The sequence below is a fragment of the Cebus imitator genome, unplaced genomic scaffold (genome assembly GCF_001604975.1).
Source record: "Cebus imitator isolate Cc_AM_T3 unplaced genomic scaffold, Cebus_imitator-1.0 Scaffold326, whole genome shotgun sequence".
Classification (NCBI taxonomy): Eukaryota; Metazoa; Chordata; class Mammalia; order Primates; family Cebidae; genus Cebus; species Cebus imitator.
This window is the reverse complement of record NW_016107641.1, coordinates 1,681,601-1,699,913: the sequence shown is the minus strand read 5'-3', so window position 1 is coordinate 1,699,913 and position 18,313 is coordinate 1,681,601. Positions and strand designations below refer to the sequence as shown.

Sequence of the window (18,313 nt, the reverse complement as noted above, 5' to 3'; positions counted from 1 at the left end):
GCCCCCGCATCTCAGCAGGCCTTCTGGGGGCAGCCCTCTGCCCTCTGCCCTCAGCTCTAGGCAGCAGCAAGAGCTGTGTAATCCGTGGTAGCAGTCAGATGGAGTCAAGTCAGATTTGGCCAGAACTGTGCCTACTATGACTTCAGGAAATCTACAGGTTAGAAGGGTGCCTGCCCCACACAGCCCCACCTCACCTCCCTAGGACTCTCCTGTGGGTGCCAAGCTCACTGCTCCTTCCTGCATGAGATCCTGGAGAATTCCCGCAGAGAAAGTGTGGTACAGCTCCTGCTGGTCCTCACTGGCTTCCTCCTGGGGTCTCCCACAGGTCTAAATGCAGCCGGGGCACTCCGGAGACCTCTGGCTGTGATGTCTAAGCAGGCCTGCTAGGGCCAGTGGTCCTCCAGCGACTTTGCAGAGCCAGGGGACATCAGCCAGTCCTGGAGGCTTGCAGGGGGTCTATGGCCCAGGGGGGCCTCCCCAGCTCATGACCAGGACTGCTGTGCTGAGCACAGACCCTCACTCAAGGGCTTGTGAGCGCATGGAGTCAGAGCTCCAAGCACAGGAGGGCTGCATGGAGGGATTTCCCTCCCTGAGGAGGGGAAAGGCTGCCGCCGCGTGGCCATGGGGCTGGCTCGCAGTAAGGGCTGTGCCCTTGCCTGTTTGAGTGCATAGCTTTGTTCTCCGCCCATGTTGGTCTCCCTGCAAGTGAGTGAGGGTAGTGGTGGAGTTGGAGTGGCAGTGGGAATTCACTCAGTCCTGACGTCAGACCCAAGGGAGGAGAGCCTCTTTGGAGCCAGGGATTAGGGTAAGCCTCACAGCTTGCAGAGGACACAGGGTGGGAAATAGAGGATGGTGTCTAAGGAACTGGCCTTTGTGAGGGGCTGAGCTGAGCCTCAGCCAGGGGTCCCAGCCATGGAGAGGGGCAGAAGGAGCCTAGGGTTCAGGACAACACGTTTGGGGGGTGAAGTCAATGAGGAAGGATGCAGCCAGCTTGGTGAGAATGGAGACCGTGATGCTGCTGGGGAGACCAAGGCCAGGGCTGGGGACTTTTGACCTTAGGACTTTCTCCTCTTCCTTTCTCTTCCCTCTCAGTGAAGGTCTGAGTGGCTCAGGCACAGCCTGAGTGTGTCTCTTGAGCGTCTCTGTGTGTACCTCTGTCTTTCTCACCCTTTCTAACCTGTGTCCTTCCTTCTTCTCTGCTCAGATTTCATCTCAGGCTAGTATGAAGTTTCCATGCTGATGCTGCAGGTGGGAGCAATGCCCACCAAGGGAGGACTGGAGGGGCAAGCAAGCAACATGCTAGTGTGGCAGGGGGATGGCATGGGGTAAGGCTGGAGCTCAGGGACCAGGCCCCACCCGCTGAGGCCCTCCCCTCCCCTCCCGCCTGCCTTCTGCCCAGTAAAGGCAGAGAGAGGTCAGAGATGTCGAGAAAGGGTCCCATCCCAGGAAAGGGTGAGAACATAGCACACACAGCTCTGAGCTGGGGGCGTCAGTCCGGAAATAATATGCTGCCACCTACAGCCTTCCATCCAATGTGTGCCTTTGCCCCATGTCCAGAGCAATGCTCAGCCGAGCTGGAGCAGCAGGATTGATTTAGGGAAACAATGAGATAATGGAATGAAGCAGACTGGGGTTTCAGAGAGCAGACAAAATCAGGGCCATCTTGTGCATGGTTTTGACTGTGTGTCTGTGTGTGTGAGCAGATGTGCTCACATGGGGCTTGTGATCTGTGGGAAAGAAAGAAGAGCAGTCATTGAATTTCTAAAAATATCTGTAATTAGAGCAAAGCTGGGAACTTTTGCTTTAGAACAAGCCTGGGGAAGCTTTACTAGTCTACAAAGGTAGGCTGCTAGAAAAATTCTGAACTCTAGTGGGACAATCCCTCCCCTCACGAAACACACACAGAACAAAGCTGTCACCTGCAGAGCTCCAACCTACCACGCCACTCTGAGCATCACTGAGGGTGGCCAGCAGGCAGGGTTGGGTGGACGATGTCTTTGCTGTGATGCCTCCTCCGTCATACCATCTGGTCTTTCCCACTGAAGTCACTTGCTTCCCTTTGTGAGAAACAGGAGTGGTGGGACCCTCTCCTGCCTTCACCTGGAAGTGTGAACATGAGACTCAGGCTTGGATCTCACCATCTGCCTGTCCCCAGCCTAAGCCCATGCAGCCCTGGGGCTTGATGGTTATGGTGGTGTTGCATCTGTCAGTTCCTGGGATTCACATTTGCGTCTGCAGGACTTCCTGGGCTCTCAGTGTCACCTCTCACTTCTCTTGGCCCTTGGGCACATTAGCAAGGACTCGGCACCTCCTGTTTTTCATTTTTTAAATGGCAATAATAATCGTACTTATCTCACAGAGCTGTTGCTGTGAGTATTAAATATATTAATGCCAGCATCACACCCAATGTCTGCCTCAAAGTAAGTGGCCAATGAATGGGCACTTTTCTATTCAAGGCCCACACCTCTGGATTGCTCTCTAGGGCCCCATTTATGACCAGTGTCTCCTGTCTTAAGGTTTCAAGGCCTGGCTAGAAGAGTGAAAGACCCTTACAGCCTGCTCGTCCCTCACTCCCTCCCACCCTTCCTTCCTTTCTCCTTCCCTCCCTTCCTTCCTTCCTTTCTTCCTCCCTCCCTCCCTCCCTCCCTCCCTCCCTCCCTTCCTTCCTTCCTTCCTTCCTTCCTTCCTTCCTTCCCTCCTTCCTTCCTCATCTATTAATGCCTCCTGTGGGCTGAGCACTGCGTTGAGTGCTGGACGTGGACCATGCAACCCAGGCTGAGACCAGCCGGAAGACACACTGATGTGCTAATATCTGAGAAGCTTTCAGGATGGTGCCTGGTGCCCAGTAGTGCTATGTGAACGTGTTGCACATCAACATGGTCAGTTACGGCGGGCGAGCACCGCAGCTGTGGAGCACACTGGGGTCAGCTCACCCAGGCCTGGGGAGTCAGGGAGGAAGTGGCATGGAGCCAAGACCAGGTAAGGGAGGAGGGGAAGAAGGGGCCAGGCAGAGGGTGTGGCCCTGAGGCAGGAGATGCCCTGGCTGTGTGGGGAACGAGAAGCGCCGAAGTCCTGCTGGATTAAGCAGGGCCATGGGAGCCGCAGGAAAGCCTGTGGAGCAGGCTTGGGTCAGAGTGCTGGTCTTGTAAACTGTGCTGAACAGCTGACTGAACTGCATTCGGTGCAGATGCATTCCTGGTCTGGGTTTTGAGGGGGCTCTGATGTCTCAGCAAGGCTCCAGGATGCTCCATGGCAATTGGGAGCCCACCTCTGTGCGTCTGGGGGCTACCTGGGGCAGGCTTTCCCAGGCCTGTGAGACTGGGTGGCTGGGGCCACAGCGTGCTCTGTTCTAACCAGGCTCTGGGGCTTCTTTCTTGGCAGATGTAGGAGGAGCTCAAGTGCTGGCAACGGGCAAGCCCCCTGGGCCTGAAATCGGTAGGTGGCTCCCCATGCTATTCTGCACACAGGGTCAGGACAGGAAGGAGCCCCCAGACACACAGGCAGAGGGCTGCCCTGGCGGAATTGGTTCCCTGCTGTCAGCCCAGGAAAAGGGGCACCCTCACCTCCAGGCCCCCTGAGGGGCTGACAGCTTTATCCTGGGGACAAAGTCTTGCCTTAGAACTTGTCCACGCAGGGGATGTGAGACCTCAGGGCCACAGACGTGTGGCTCTAGCACCCACAGAGCCCTGTCCTGCAGCTGTGGACCCTGAGAACAGGCTCTGCCGGGCTCACAGCCCTCGTCAGTGCCTCCCTCCACCTGCGAGCTTCCAGCCTCTCTGCCCTTTAAGAGCCTCACGTGCCAGCCAGGCACAGTCTGCAGGCCTCACCCTCTGAGAAGACTCTGGGAGCCCATGACTCCAGGCCAACTCAGCCTCTCCCATCATGAGCTCCTTCCCTGTCCTCCCCAGCTGACTGCAGGCTCCTCAAAGACCACACAGGCCTCATCCATTCTCCTGCAGTGCTCACCACAGAGAGGCAATTAACACACACCCAGTAGATGAGTGGATGAATTAACTAAGGGATCAGTGAGGAAGGGCTGGGAGGCAGCCAGAGAAGTGAACTACTCACCATCTGGGGTGGGGGTAGCCGGGTGAGTTTTAGGGAACCTTGAAAGGTGGGAGCAATATCCCACCTTTCCCTGAAGGAACCAGGGATGGTGCTTTGGAAGGAGGGGATGGGGTGCGGGCAGAGGCTGGGAGCAAAGGGGCCCAAAGGAGAGTGGAAGGTGAGGCTGGCCTCTGCCGGTGGGAGGGTGTATTACAGGCAACATGCATGCTTTAGACCTCATCTGGAATGTAGAGGGAACTACAAGTGACTGAAGCCCATGTTCAATTCTTCCCTGCGTTTCAGATTTCAAGTATGCCCTCATCGGGACCGCCGTGGGTGTCGCCATAACTGCCGGCTTCCTGGCCCTGAAGATCTGCATGATCAGAAGGCACTTGTTTGACGACGACTCTTCCGACCTGAGAAGCCCGCCTGGGGGCCTCAGTGGTGAGGGATGCGGTGCTCAGGCCTGGCTCTGCCCCACCCAGCAAGGCACCCAGGGCCACTTCCTGATGCTGGCTACAGCAAGAATGAACCCATAAGGGCAGAGCCCAACAGGCTGAAAAGGAGGGCAGTGACATCTCTGTATCTCTGTCTCTCTCACTATTCCTTTGCCTCTGTTTCTCTTTCTTCTGTCTCTCTCTGTCTCTCTATTTGTGTTCCTTTTCCTGTCTCTCTATCTCTGTCTCTCTGTCTTTCTCTGTCTCTTTCCCTCTGTACTTTTCCTTTCAGTTGCTCTTGGTATTCCTGAGAATCATGTTTCCTGGAGAAAGGTGGGAGAGGAACTGAAATTGGTGTCACACAGAAATTTCTGTTCTTTCATCCAAATGATGTGATCAGATGAACCCAGTCCCAGGAGGCAGCAAGTCCGGTCCTAAATGTGGGTGGGAGGTGGGAGGTTCTGTTGACAATGCCTGTGTGGGTCAAGATGCATTTTTTTTTTCATAAATTGGGAAAGTACTTCTCAGAACAGTACTGAGTAGCCCCTCAGATAGAAACCAAGCTGGCTGACATACACCGTGGCACAGCCCTCCGCCTCCTTGGCACCCGAAATGCAGTATTGATTTGCACTCCTTCTCTCAGGGTGTCACTCCCAAACTCATCCTCTGTTGTATTAGACAGCTCAGCGCAATGACAGCGCAGTTTTCCATGGGGTGCTTCTGGGGAGGACAGAACCCCACTGTCTTTCTGGAGGATGTGATTATCATCTTTGAGGTTAAGCAGAAGGGGCTGGTCTGGGCCAGGAGAGGAGGAAAGTGCTGGCATGTGCATCACCTGAGGGGCTTAATAGGTCATGGGAGTTTGCTTATCCTTGAGTTTGCTTATCCTTTTGTATCCCTACAATAAGGAGAGGGAACAGCCTCTTCACCACATAGCAGCCAGGCCCCAGATCTCTTACCTGTGAATGAGAGGACCCAGGAGGGAGAGGTGAAGGCTCTAGGGAACGCTCTACACCTCTCCTCACAGGACCTCCTTCCTAATACCCGGCTTTCTCTGTTTAGACACTGACCCGCTAAAGAAGAGAGCCCCAAGGTAAGGCCACTGCCCACACAGTCAGGGAGAGTGTCGTGTTCTCTCCTGTCTTGGTCATTCCACTCCCTTGCCTGTCATCCCCAGCCTTCTGTGCACTCTGGCATGCTTTCTAGGTGACTAGAATGCACCCCATGGCCCCCTCCTTCCACTTTCTCCTCCTCTAGACCAGTGGGAAGGTACCACAAGAGTGAGGGCCACATGATGCGATCATCAAAGGGAGTAGAGTTCGCCTCTGCACACCCTGGATTAGGTCCTGCCCCACCCCCACTCGGACTCCTTCAGTGCATACCCCACCACTCAGAGTGAGGTCTCTAGCCCCTGTCACTTGGGAGGTCACACGTGGTTTATCCCAGGTTTCCTGGCTTCTCTGCTGGCATCCAGGTACCTGCTTTTCTGTGCAGAACCCATGTCTTCAGGGACCGTCCTGCCGAGGGACATTTGCACTTGCTGTTTTCTGTCACTGGAATGGTCTTTGCCAGAAAGCTGCAAGCCTTGCCCCTCAGTTCCTTCAGATCGCTGCTTCAGTGTCACCACTGCATCATAGAGAGCTTATTTAAAGTACAATGCCCCCTCTACCCCAGCCACCACTCTCTTCTCTTTGCCTGGCTTTAGTTTTCTTTATATTTCCTTGCACTAGTTGATGCTATATGATATATTGATTTGTCTATTTTATAAGGGTTTCTTTCTAAAATGTAAGCTCTGGGAGGGTAGGGTCTTCCTTTTCACCCCTGTAACCCAGCACTTAGCACAGTGTCAGGGACGAAGTGGGTACTTGCGTATGTGCTGAATGAATGAATAAATAAATGGGCATGAGGCCATGGGCTAGGTGCTGGGGATCAAAGAGAAAGAAGTAGGACAATCTCCCGTCTACAAGGCAGATAAGCAGGTCCCAGGTGATGGCCACACACTTGGGGTGGTGGGGGTCCTGGGAGGGCTATGGCAGGCTGAGCGTGTGTTGCCTTGTGTCTTGGGGGTGCAGAGGGCTGCGTAGCCACTGGGAGGTGCAGGGGAGCCTCAGGTTACGTGACAAAGGACTAAGAGAAGCTCACGAAGGCAGAGGGAACCCTAGTATATGTAGGCATCATGAGTAAAACCTGCAGCTGAAAAACATGCATTGTGGCAGAAGCAAGTATTTCATGCGACCATGTGGAAGGAAGGGCTGGAAAGATAAGTAGTTTCTACACAATGGACGATCAGAAGGGCTTGTGCTAAGCAAAGGAGTCTGAAATCTGTCCTGAAACTTCTGGTCACCTCCTGATGGATTCTAAGCAGAGGAGGGATAGAGTATTTTTTGTTGTGTAGTAGCATGGAGGAGACCCAGCTGCAGCCAGGAAGATGTGCTGAAAGTCCAGACAGAGACTCGGGCCTGCTGCAAAGCCCTACTGGAGTAAGTCGCATAGAGGCAAGGGAGAAAATGAAAGATGGGAACAAAGTTAAGGAGGAGCTGGCCCAGGGACCTGGGATGAGGGACTGGGGCAGCCACTGGAGGAGAGAAAAAAACCTAGAACAGCTCAGAGTTTTTTCTGAGCTGCTGCCCTTTGGGAATTTGATGGGGGAGCAACTTTGGGCAATAGGCTGGGTGAGATGATATTCTTTTGAACATGGTGAGCCTGAGGTTTCTGGATACTTCCACGTAGAGATGTCTAGTAAGTGACTGGCATTTAGGACAGAGGTCTGGGCTGACACAGGCATAGTGGCTTTTAGAAAGTACCCAGAGCCCAGTCTTACCGTCTGTGTCTTCCATGGGACCTGGGACTGGGTAATCTCCAAGCAGTGTCTATTGGAGGAACGGATGGATTAACGGTTGCATGAGGGGTAGATGCATGGCGCATTGTGGCTTCGGGTCAGGACTCATCAGCCCTCATGAGGTCATGCCCTTGGAATGAGCTGGGTATGGACTTTCTTAGTTCACTTTTTTTTTGAGGATTTCTCTTCCTTCAGAAATTCTAGTTTTCAGCAGTGGCTTCTGATTGTGAAGCATTACCGCATGTTTCATCAACCCTGTCTCCCAGCATTCCATCTCTCCTTCTGTTTCTGACTCACTCTCCTTCTCTCTGTCCCCTCCCATGTTATCACCCCACCCCAAGCATGTTGTCACTCCAATGGGCCCTGGGCTAGAGAAGACAGGGTGCAGCTAGGGTGACCTTATAACTTATCATCCAAGACAGGGCTTTGTGAGAGTGGGAAGAGGCTCTGTAAAAAGATCTGCACCAGGATGATGGACCAGAGCCTGGACCATCCTTGGGAAATAGGGATGTGTGGCCAACCTAGGATGAGAGAGCCTGTGAGGTCTCCAGGCCCTGGTGGCCACACAGACTCCTCTTGCTGGCCATGTCACATTCTCTGCACCCAGGGCAGGTCACCAGCTTTAGGGGGCTTTTAGAAATGTGTGGTGTAATTGGGGATAGTTCAGGTTGAGGGACTAAAGATGCCACTTGTCCCATCTCTCTTTCTCTCTCTCTCCCCCCCACCATTCTCCCCTCTCTCTCTCTCTCTCACACACACACATATACTCACAAACACAGACCCACGTTGGCTGAAGTTGTCACATTCTTTTCTATAGAAGAAACATGCCAAACAGCTCCCAGTACCACCAAATCCACTGATGTGGGAGAGTGGAGTTCCATGCTGGCCAGCTCTTCATGCCCCTCCTCCCACCCCCAGTCCTAAGGGGCCTTCACCCTGTGGCAGCTCTGTCTTCTTCTAGCCCCAGGGGGATTGGCACAAAGACAGGTTCCCCTGAGTATACAGCTGCAGCACCTGGCCAGGAGGGTGTCCCGGTCCCCACTGACTCCAGGGCAGCACTCAGATGGCTGGGGGTTGAGTGCTGAGTCAGCCTCTCCCACCGTAGAATCAGTGTGGACTGACCGCTATCAGGATTTTCACACAGGGCTCTCAGAGGACATGAGGAGGCCATGGATTGAGTCTGGAAGGGTGAGAAGGATTGACTCCCGAGAACCTTTGTTGCCTTTGTGGGTCTAGGTAGCATCTGTGGTGAGGAGTGCAGGAGGAGCCTGTTTTGAGTGGATGGGCTGTGTTGGCCATGATGAAGACCTGGGCACCACGTGGCCTCAGAGGCCCTCTTCTGGGTTCTTAGGTACCCAGGCAGAGGACATAGACTGCTGTGACCAGCTCAGGTTCTGTGGTCAGGAATCTTGAAACACATGGAGTTTCGAGCACAAGACCGCACCACAAGGAGGGCTCTAAAGTGCTGGAGCTCTAGTCAGCACAGGGATGCTCCCTTGACCATCCAAACTGCGGGCGCACATTGAGGGACCCTTTGAGTTAAAGCACTTTGCTTTGCAAATTGGCAGACCCTGGAGCTGACCATGCTTCAGGGACATCTTAGCCATGGCCTTCACATAGAATAAAATTTCATAAAGGCTGATCCTTAATCCTCGTGTGTGTGTGCATGTGTGTGTGTGTATGCAGTGTCTGTGTATATGTGTATGTATGTCCATGTGGTCATTCATGATGGACTCTGACACACATGGGAAGATGCTGCTGTGAGCAATACAACACAAGCCCATTTGAAAACACTGCTGAATGAACAGTCACTATGCTTTTTATGTTCTTATGCATGCTCATCTAAGAGGAGCATCTCTGCTATATGTGTTTTTTTGGAAGTTCTGGGTTATTTTGAGCCATCAGGGCTATAGAAGGCATTTTCCATAATCCAGGAAAGATGACTTCAATAGTTATTCAACAATAAACTTTCTGAAAGCAAAGTTCATGAAAAAGCATGAAGGGATGCTGGAGGAAGCAGGTGGGCGAGGAAGGCAAGAAATAAAGGCCAGGAGAGAGAGGGGCTGGGAGGCAATGGCTGGATGGGAGTTTATACCCCTGGTAATTAATGCTTTGCCCTCACCAAGTGTAGGGAGCTGTTCTTGGCAAGTATCATAACAGAGCTCCTCTGAAAATAGAGGGACTTTCAGAGAGGAGAGGCAGTATTCGAGTTTCCAAAACTAACACTAGATGGAGTCAGGCTGAGTCATAGGAAAGTCAGACCCCAAAGAGCAAGCTAATGACAAGACAAGCCACTCTCTGGCAGCAAGCTTTGCATTGTTTTCTATCGTCCGAGACTTAGGCAATGAACATCCTTTTATCTTGTTTTGCAGGCGAAACCACAATTTCTCCAAAAGGTGAGTCATAAGCGTGATCACTTGTACTAAAAGGACAGGCAGGTGCTGCGCCATGGGGCTGCATGGGTTTTCAGCATGGCCTCTCCCTTACCCTGGTCACGCGGATGGGCAGGTATGGCCATGGCCAGGAGCCCTCATCCAGAATAGCTGTGAGACTAGCCAGGAATCAGCATCACTTTGGGACATAGTGGTACTTGGCAAGATTTAAACTGAAGCTGTGGGGCATTTGCCCAGGTAGAGCTGAGAAAATGGGGTTTTAATAGGATAAGCTTTTTTTCATTCTCTAAGACCTATCCTTTTTTTTTTAATTATTATTCCATTTATTTATGTTATTGCATTTTAGGTTTTGGGGTAGATGTGAGGAACATGCAAGATTGTTGCATCGGTACACACGTGGCAGTGTGATTTGCTGCCTTCCTCCCCATCACCTACATCTGGCATCCCTCCCCTTGCTATCTCTCCCCAGCTTCCTATCCTTTTATAGTGTCCAATCTAATAACTAGCCAATTTAGTCCATTTGATGAAAAATTCCCAAACTTCTCTTCATGTCATCACGCTAGGTTTGGCTGGGTATTTGCAGTGCTAGGTATTCTCAGTGCTGCTTTGGGTTCTCAGAATGGACTAAGCCTGCAAGTGGAGGGCTGGTCCACAGGAAGGGACAGGATCTCAGAACCCTGATTGACTGAGCCTGTGAATGAAGATTCCTAGGAATGAAGGCATCTTCACCAGGATTTTGAGGATCGTTATTTCACAATCCACATTGCCCAGCTTGGTTTTTCCTCACCTCATGCCCGTGCATGTGATGAACCCACTGAGAATTTACTCCCTGTCCGACCAGCCCAGGATGGTCATACAGGCCTGGGGTGGTCTCTTGACCTTTCTCTCACTCTTCTGCTTTTTGAAGAATCTTCAAATCCAAAGAAAAGTTGAAAGAACCCAACAATCACTCTTCACTAACATGGTGCCCCCTTTGCTTTATCTCTGTGTACATAAGCCTTTTTTGGCTGACCTACTTGCTAATTAGTGTAGATATCGTGATACTTCACCCCTGAATACAGCAACATTGTGTCTCTTATTGTGTATAATCACAATACAATGACTACTCCTAAGAAAATTAATGCAAATTTAGTATCATCTATTATCTAGTTCATGTTTAAATTTCTCTGGTTATTTCAGAAGTATCTTTTATTGCTGTATTTTTTATTGTGCTATTTTACAATCCAGAAAAAGAGCTGTGTTTGTTTTTTCTTTTCTTTAACTCTCTTTCAGTGTTGAACAACCCCTCTGCCTTTTATCCTTATGGCTTGTTGACTGAGAAGTCCCTCAGCCTGTTGTCTTATACAGTGTCCCATTTTCTAGATTTGTCTGATTGTTTCCTCTGGAGTAGATTCAGATTGAAGTTTTTGGTTGGGAATATCACGAAATGATATTGTGTATCTTTCGTCGTATGGCGTCACTGTTGGTGATGCTTCCTTTGCTTGGTTAAGGGAGTGACCACTAGATTTCTGCATTTGTAGAGATTATAATTTTCCCCTCTGAGATGCGTGAATAATATGAGGGGTGGCACTTTGACACTGTGTGAATATTCTGACCCCCAACAGTTCCTCACCTAATGATTTTATATCTATTCATGATCCTGCTTGAAGCAGTCATTGCCATTGGTGATTACAAAATATTGACTTTCTAATTCCAGCATTTCTTCTATATTTAATAGCTGACATTCATCTGGAAGAAAGCCTTTTTATTCTATGTCTTTCTTCTTCTCCTGTTTGTTGAAGATTATTGCTGTGGCTTTTAATGCATTTTTATCCATTACCATCATGATCCTTTCTGATGCTCAATTGTCTCAAATTTGGCCAGTGCAAGTCACTTCTTGGTGGCTCCTGTGCCCTTTTGACAGAACCCCATTCATCTTTGAGCACATGCTGGACTTCTGACACAACACAATACCTCAGGCTCACCTTGTCCTGCTCCCAAGGGCAGCACAAGGGTCTAATTTTCCCAAGGGTCCCTGTTTGTCTCTCTCTCTTTCTCTCATTTTATTTTAATTTTTACTATGGAATAATTTTTAGAAACCAAGATTGGGGCACAATGTGTACTACTGAGGTGACATTGCTTCTACGGCCTTTCAATGGACAGTCAGGAAATATGTATTTTAATTACAAATTCAATATCATAAGATTTTTCCTAAGCTTTCCCCATTCCATATGTCTAGATTGCCTTCTCCACAGTACAAACCCAGCTTTCAAACACATAATATTTTTACTCATTTTCTCTATTCTATAATGCACACAAAATACTTCCAGAAATTAGAGCACTGTACAGCTATAGACCTGCTCAATAAACTTGCACATTTCTTTGCAGTGGCTTTTGCCCTTAGAATTTAGCCCTCTAAGGGTTTACAGCTAGCATATTGTATTCAAATGGAATTAATTATATTCTCTGTGTGGTTATGCTATCAACTGGATAGTCAGAAACACTTGTTTTAGTGTGTATCTATTTTACTGTTTCCTGTTATAATCTTTTTACATTTTAACTTATATAGTTTTGTTTACACCATTTATCTCTGAGTCTCGTGTTATGTACACGATTCAGAGATAAACTGTGTGAAAAGATAAACTCAGAGAAGTCTTTCCCCTGTAACTGTCCACTCCACCCTGTTCCTACCTACTGCTTTGAAGTTGCTATTTTCAATAGTTTCTAGTTTGTTTTTAATGTGTTACTTTTATAGAAATATATTTAATGAAAAATAATTTTATATAGAAAATATGTATGCACACATATATACATCTATATGTAAACATTTTCTAATTTTATTTTAAAATTTTAATTTTAAAATGTAAACATTTTCTAATTTTATTTTAATTTAAAATTTTAAATAAAATTAGACAATGTTTATGTATATATGTGCCTATATATTTTCTCCAGCACTTGGATGGTTTTGTTGTTTACTTAGATGTCTGATCCATTTGGCATTTATTCTGGTGTGTGGTATGAGTTACAGATCCAATTTTGTCTTTTTCCCAAATGGCAACTGAATTATTCTGATACTATTTTTTAAAATCACCCTATTTCCCCAGCGTTTCATTTGCCACTTTTATAACGTTCTAAATTACTATATGTACTGGGATATTTCTAGACTTTATTTTCCACTGGTATTTGTGGTTATTGATATGCTGGTGCCACACTCTTACCTAGAGAGGCTTCCTAGTGTGTTCTGCCTTCTGGTAGAGCTGGTTTCCTCCATCCGCACACACCTTGTGCTTCCTTTGCAGGGGACATTCTTGCGATTCTATTCCAGCTATTCTTGAATCAACTACAGACTCTTTCTACAGAAACAAAAGTCTTTCATGGGATGGGGGCTGGAGGGGAGGTCCCAGTGGAGAGTTTTATGACTGCTTTGTTTTTTTGGTTATTGGGTTTTTGTATAGACCAAAGTAAAGAAAAGAAAAATAACACACAGAAAAAAAAAGAAGCAAACATCTCGATATTTAAATTGGGGTTACATTACATTTATATATTGAGTGAAAGATTATTTACTTCTTCACAATGGTAAGTGGCTCTCCACGGAAAAAAGGTAATTTTTTCATAAAAGTTATCTGCTTTTGTGTGTTGCTATTTTTGTGTCAGGAGAGTTTTCACATTTCACTCTTATAAAGTTTTTGCATTTTTTGTTATATTTATTCCTAAGTATTTTGCGTTTGCTGCTTTCAAAATGGAGTTTTCGCCATTACATCTCCTACCTGGTCATTGATTGTATTTTGATTTTGGGTGATTATGTTAATGTTATAGTGGTTGCCTTGTTGAATGCTTTTACTATTTATCTGTTTTCTCCTTTGTCCCTTCAGTTTTCACACTACGATGTCGTCTGCCAAAATATAGATCTTCTTTCCAAATTCCTATGCCTCTAATTGTTTTCTCCTCTCTGATTGCATTGGCTAAAAACACCAATGTTAAATAATAGTGGAAAAAGTGTGCATACGACATGCCTCTGGCCAGACTTTGATGGGAAATCTACTAGTGGTCCCTGAGAAGTAAGATGCTGCCTCTGGAGCTGAAGCACATATAACTTATCCTGTTAATGAGCATTCATCAGTTCCTATTTTACTGAGTTTTAAAAATCAGAAACGTGTGTTTGATTTTGCCAGAGATTTTTTTTTAGTATTAGCAGGCGTTAATATATCCTAAACAGACACACCGTGGTGCTGACCGGAGTGTACAGGCACCGTCGTTATTGGTTTTACTTTTGTTTTTGTTGTTCTCCTTCTCTCCTTTTTGGTCTATGTGATTCTTGGAGGATGTGGTCAAAGATTTGGGTTTAGTAGCCACTAAATCATATGGTATGAAACACTCTCTTGCTCTTTCTCTTTATGCCAGCCTAGGGTAACATGCAGCCTAATTCACCTATTAGTTCAGCCAGCAGATGCTACCCCAGATGCTGCTGGCCTTACCTTATTTTCGCCAGATTGTGCCTGGCTCTCTGGTGGCTGGTGATACATCCATCTGCAGAGGTATCGCTACCTGTCAGAGAACAACTTAATCCATGAGGTAGCTCAGCAGTGCCCCTTCTTCTGCTCAGGGCAGCCAGGGCTGGGCAGAGGCTGCTTTCCTGGGCTGCCTATCCACTCTGGGCATTGGTATCTCAAGTGCAAACCTGGCTAGCTTCGGCCTCTTTAGAGCCATTCCTTATCAACACTTGAAGGGGCCTTTTAATGCAGGGCTTGTTAAAGACACTAGGAAGGATGAACCCTCTGCTCAGCCCCTGTGCCTCTAAACCCCATGTTCCTCTGGACCCTCCATCCTTTAAAGAAGAAACAAACCCCTGGCGGCATTTGAGACCTTGCTTGGAATCCCTTCCTTCACTTTTCTCACCACTTCCTCTCACCATATCTTGCTTGTTTCCAATGTCTTTCTTGTCTTTAACATTGGCTCTACTGCCGTCAAGCTCCATAGCCCTGACCTTGACCCATGTCCTTGGTTCTCAAATATAGGGTAGGCAGATATAGGCTTTCTGTTTTATGTCCTTTGACGTGGCTTGTCCCAAAGATGCTTCACTCTGTCCTGCCTTCCTGATGTTGCTGACTGGTCTCTCATGGGGAGATCTTAGCTGTCAGGAGACTGTGACTGAATATGCACAATGGAAAGTCATAAACAATTTTGCATTATTCAATGTAAGCATATATACCATTCTATTATATTCTAGATGTCTATGTGAGACTACAGTGAGGGTGTGAATTTGGTTTCAAGGCATGGCGTTATAAGTGAGGCCTGTAGCAGGATCTGCATCCTACTTTCAGTGCAAGCTCTATTGTATCAGGATATGGTTTGTTGACTCAGATTTGTTGTTCTCTTCCATGTTCCTCTTTTTTAGACACTTATGCTGCCCTTCCCTTCCATCAGAACTGGTACACCAAGTATGGAGAAGTCTCGCCATTTGTAACAGCTTGTAGTTCAGACGTGAAGGCATTATTTTCCAGTTCCATTCTCACAGTCTGCCCACCTTATTCCTTGTAGCATTTGCCCAGGTCTGTGCAAATTCATCAACTACAGAAAGTGACGTGTTCCCCAAAATATGCCTATTCACCTCAAGGAATGACTTCTCTTTTTGTCATCAAAGTGGATGAGGTTTTGTTTGCCTCGGGTTTGGCAGGCAGAAAACAACTTCCAGGTTGAGCTCTCCCCTTTACCCAGAAGCCACAGGCCTTCATGTTCTTTTCTGTGTTGCACAAGGAAGTGTCCCACCTTGCAGGTTTTGCTGATGAGCTCTTTTATACCTGTTTAATTGTGTGAGTTGCATAAACACATGCAATAATTAGAGTATAGTTGTTCTGTCAATAAGCCTTCCAGACGGTTCTCTTCCTTTCCAGAGATGCACAGGTGATTGAGCTGTAGGTGAGCAGCCGTGAGAAGAGGGGTCCAGCCCTGTGGACAAGGGCCTACAGTTACCATCTCAGGATGTTCTGCGTTTGAACGCCCAAGTAATGGTAATAGACTTTCACATGGACTGAATATTGGAGGAAAATAATAGAAGGAATAGAATCTACAGTGCCTTTGTCCTGAAGGAAAATATCACTCCTCTTCTGCAAGAAGTGGACTACACAAAGGGAGGCTTGAGCACTTTAGCCTGCAGTAGGAAAAGATGGACACCTCAAACTTCACCCTGTGTTGGAGCTGTTCATGCTTCTGCAAGGGCATGGTGTCCATGTTCATGGAACCTACCACAGATAATGGCTCATGAAAAAGGGAATGGGACCCAACATATAGCTTCCTACACACTGCCATCTTATTAACAGTTAGGCAGTACTTTGTTGAATGATTAGCTTCACCTTCTTAGCTGCCAGGAGATCCCTTCTTAAAGATTCGGGAGCCCTGAAACATGGGGTCCCTGGGACAGTCTCCATCCCTATCGATGAATACTGGCCTCCTGGAGCAGAAATGGCAGGCTGGGTTAGCACTGGAGGAAGGCCTTTGGTGTTCATGGGATGGGCCTGCTGCTCTCAGACATTCAAAGGATGGAGCTAAGGAAGGACCAAATGAGAAAGCAGATGCCGTGCCTTGTAGAGGGCCATGAATGTAAGTTATAGTTGTTCTCCTTATATAATTATTTTGTGGTTATTATTAGAAAGTGCATGGCTGGTGCATAAAAGACATGACTGGTGGAGGCTCAGGAAAGCCATGTCATTCTAAAATTGCCACCAGGTTAAGGCCCCATGAGCATTTCTCTCCTTTGTATATTAACCCTGTGTTTCGGGGGCCACATCATGGAATATTCTTTGCCTTTCCAGTTTCCAGGAACTCTGTTGGATTGGGCTGCCCTCCTTATGTGTGATGAAAGATGAGCTATATTTCAGAACAAAGTGCTGTGTTGTCATAATTTGCCTGGACTCCCAGGGCATCTCTTATCTGACTTGATAACGATGCTGTTCATTAGCAGCCTTTGTTAACTGATAACCAAGAGTGGTAATGTGATACTCATAAGCAATTTTCTGTGTGTAAGATAAAATGAACCATCTTGTATGTAATCTGCTAATTGATTTGCTTCCTTTAGCAGCATTTTAATTAAGACATCTGGTTTGTGAATGGCAGAAACACTTGTGACTGAAGGTGAATGCTCCTGGACTCCCAGCCATCGTTTTACCTTCTGTACACACAGCAAAACCATGGTGTTCTCTCCCGGACCCCACCTCATGACATATTTTCCCAACACCACCACTGGACTCTGGTTTTGTTTTAGCCCCACACAAGGTTTCCCAGGTGAAGAACAGAGAGGCTTATGCTGAAGGCCAGTATCCTCTCCTTGGGTCATACAGGCTGATAATATCTGGGAGGCAGATGGGGAAGGGGCCCTGACGTTGAGGTCTCTCTGACTTACTCTCCATACCCAAGCTCAATGGCTGCCTTCTGGATGTCCTTCTAGGCCTATTAGAAGCTCTCTGAAGCCCCCCTTGACAGCTCCTCTCCATAAGAGCAGCTCCTGGGGACACAGGGTCCAATGGGCAGTAGCTCTTGGAAGTGACTGAAAGGAGTCCTAACAAGCCATTGGGTCTGCGGGCGCAGCTTCTTGAGTCAGGGCCATTCCAGCATGACTGCCTCACCCTGTAGTTTGACAATATGCTAGGAGAGGCCAGAGGCTGGACTAAGACCCATCCTCCCAGCCTTCTAAGTTCTGGGACCCCAGGACACATACAGCTTCCCCCACCACAGCCCACAACAGCATGGAGAATACCATGCCCGAAGGGAAGGGGACAAACACCAGGAGGAAGAGCCATCCTGCAGGGGTGAAGCAGGTCACAGATGGCTGCAGCCAGCCAGGATCTAATGAAGTGGCTGTGGTTTGAAGCCTCCAGGACTCAGTACGGGAAGGAGGGGAAGGTGAGATGAGAAAGGGTTATCTGGCAAGGCCAATAAATTAAAAATCATCTGTAGAAGTATCAATCTATATATCTGTACATTTAAAGTGTATTTACCTCAAATCTATACAAATTAATACATAAACATGTATATGTATGGGTGTCCTCCTCTATGTGTGTTAAAAATGTACATATCATGCAATTCTAGTAAATAAATGCAGGTTTGAGGAATTAATAAAACTTCTTTCTAAGCAGGCAGGGTTCTTAGACAGAGGGAGGCTGAGCTGAACAGAGCCTGAAGATGTAACCTTTCCATCATCAAAGTTGGGAAACAGCTGAGAGGCAGACAAGCCAGGCAGTTGGAAACAAAAATATCAGTGCTATTGTGACTCTGAAACGAGTCACGGAATGCCAGCATCCCTCTGCAGCTTCTAGAGTTCCCACAGCACCCATGCTGCAGTCCAAGCAGGAAGTGAGAATGGCTCCAGTGGAATGCTGGCAGCAAAGGGGCAGAGAGTGGGGATGGGGTGGAGGGTTGGAGATGAACCTTAGGGGAAGGGGTGCCAGGACTTGCTGGTGGATCAATCTGTCAGGGAGGCAGAGGGAGTTCATAACAACCCCATGTTTGGGAGCCATTGGCTAGGATGTGGAGAGCCTTAGAGAGCTCTGCAAATGGGTCTTGGGTCTTCTAGGCTATTGTGAAGACAAGGGTGGGCTGCATTTGGAGAGAGTGAACCTCACCTC

At 48.0% G+C, this 18,313-nt stretch overlaps 1 protein-coding gene across 7 annotated transcripts in view; it reads left to right on the top strand.

Annotated features, from left to right (window-relative positions):
* The window catches only part of TMEM273 (transmembrane protein 273), a 36,910-nt gene extending 19,124 nt beyond the window's left edge, over positions 1-17,786 (top strand). The window contains exons 2-6 of one of the 7 annotated variants that reach the window (XR_005196350.1): positions 3,382-3,435; positions 4,351-4,491; positions 9,696-9,719; positions 15,091-16,292; positions 16,771-17,786. Coding sequence is in view for 4 of the 7 variants with exons in the window: in XM_017504677.2 (XP_017360166.1) it covers positions 3,382-3,435; positions 4,351-4,491; positions 9,696-9,719; positions 15,091-15,233 (362 nt within the window). In the remaining 3 variants the exon portion in view is untranslated. Of the gene's footprint in view, positions 1-3,381; positions 3,436-4,350; positions 5,578-9,454; positions 9,720-15,090 lie in introns of all 7 variants that reach the window. The other 6 variants (XR_001818023.2, XM_017504680.2, XM_017504679.2 and 3 more) reach the window with 6 other exon arrangements.
* The last annotated feature ends 527 nt before the right edge of the window (positions 17,787-18,313 follow it).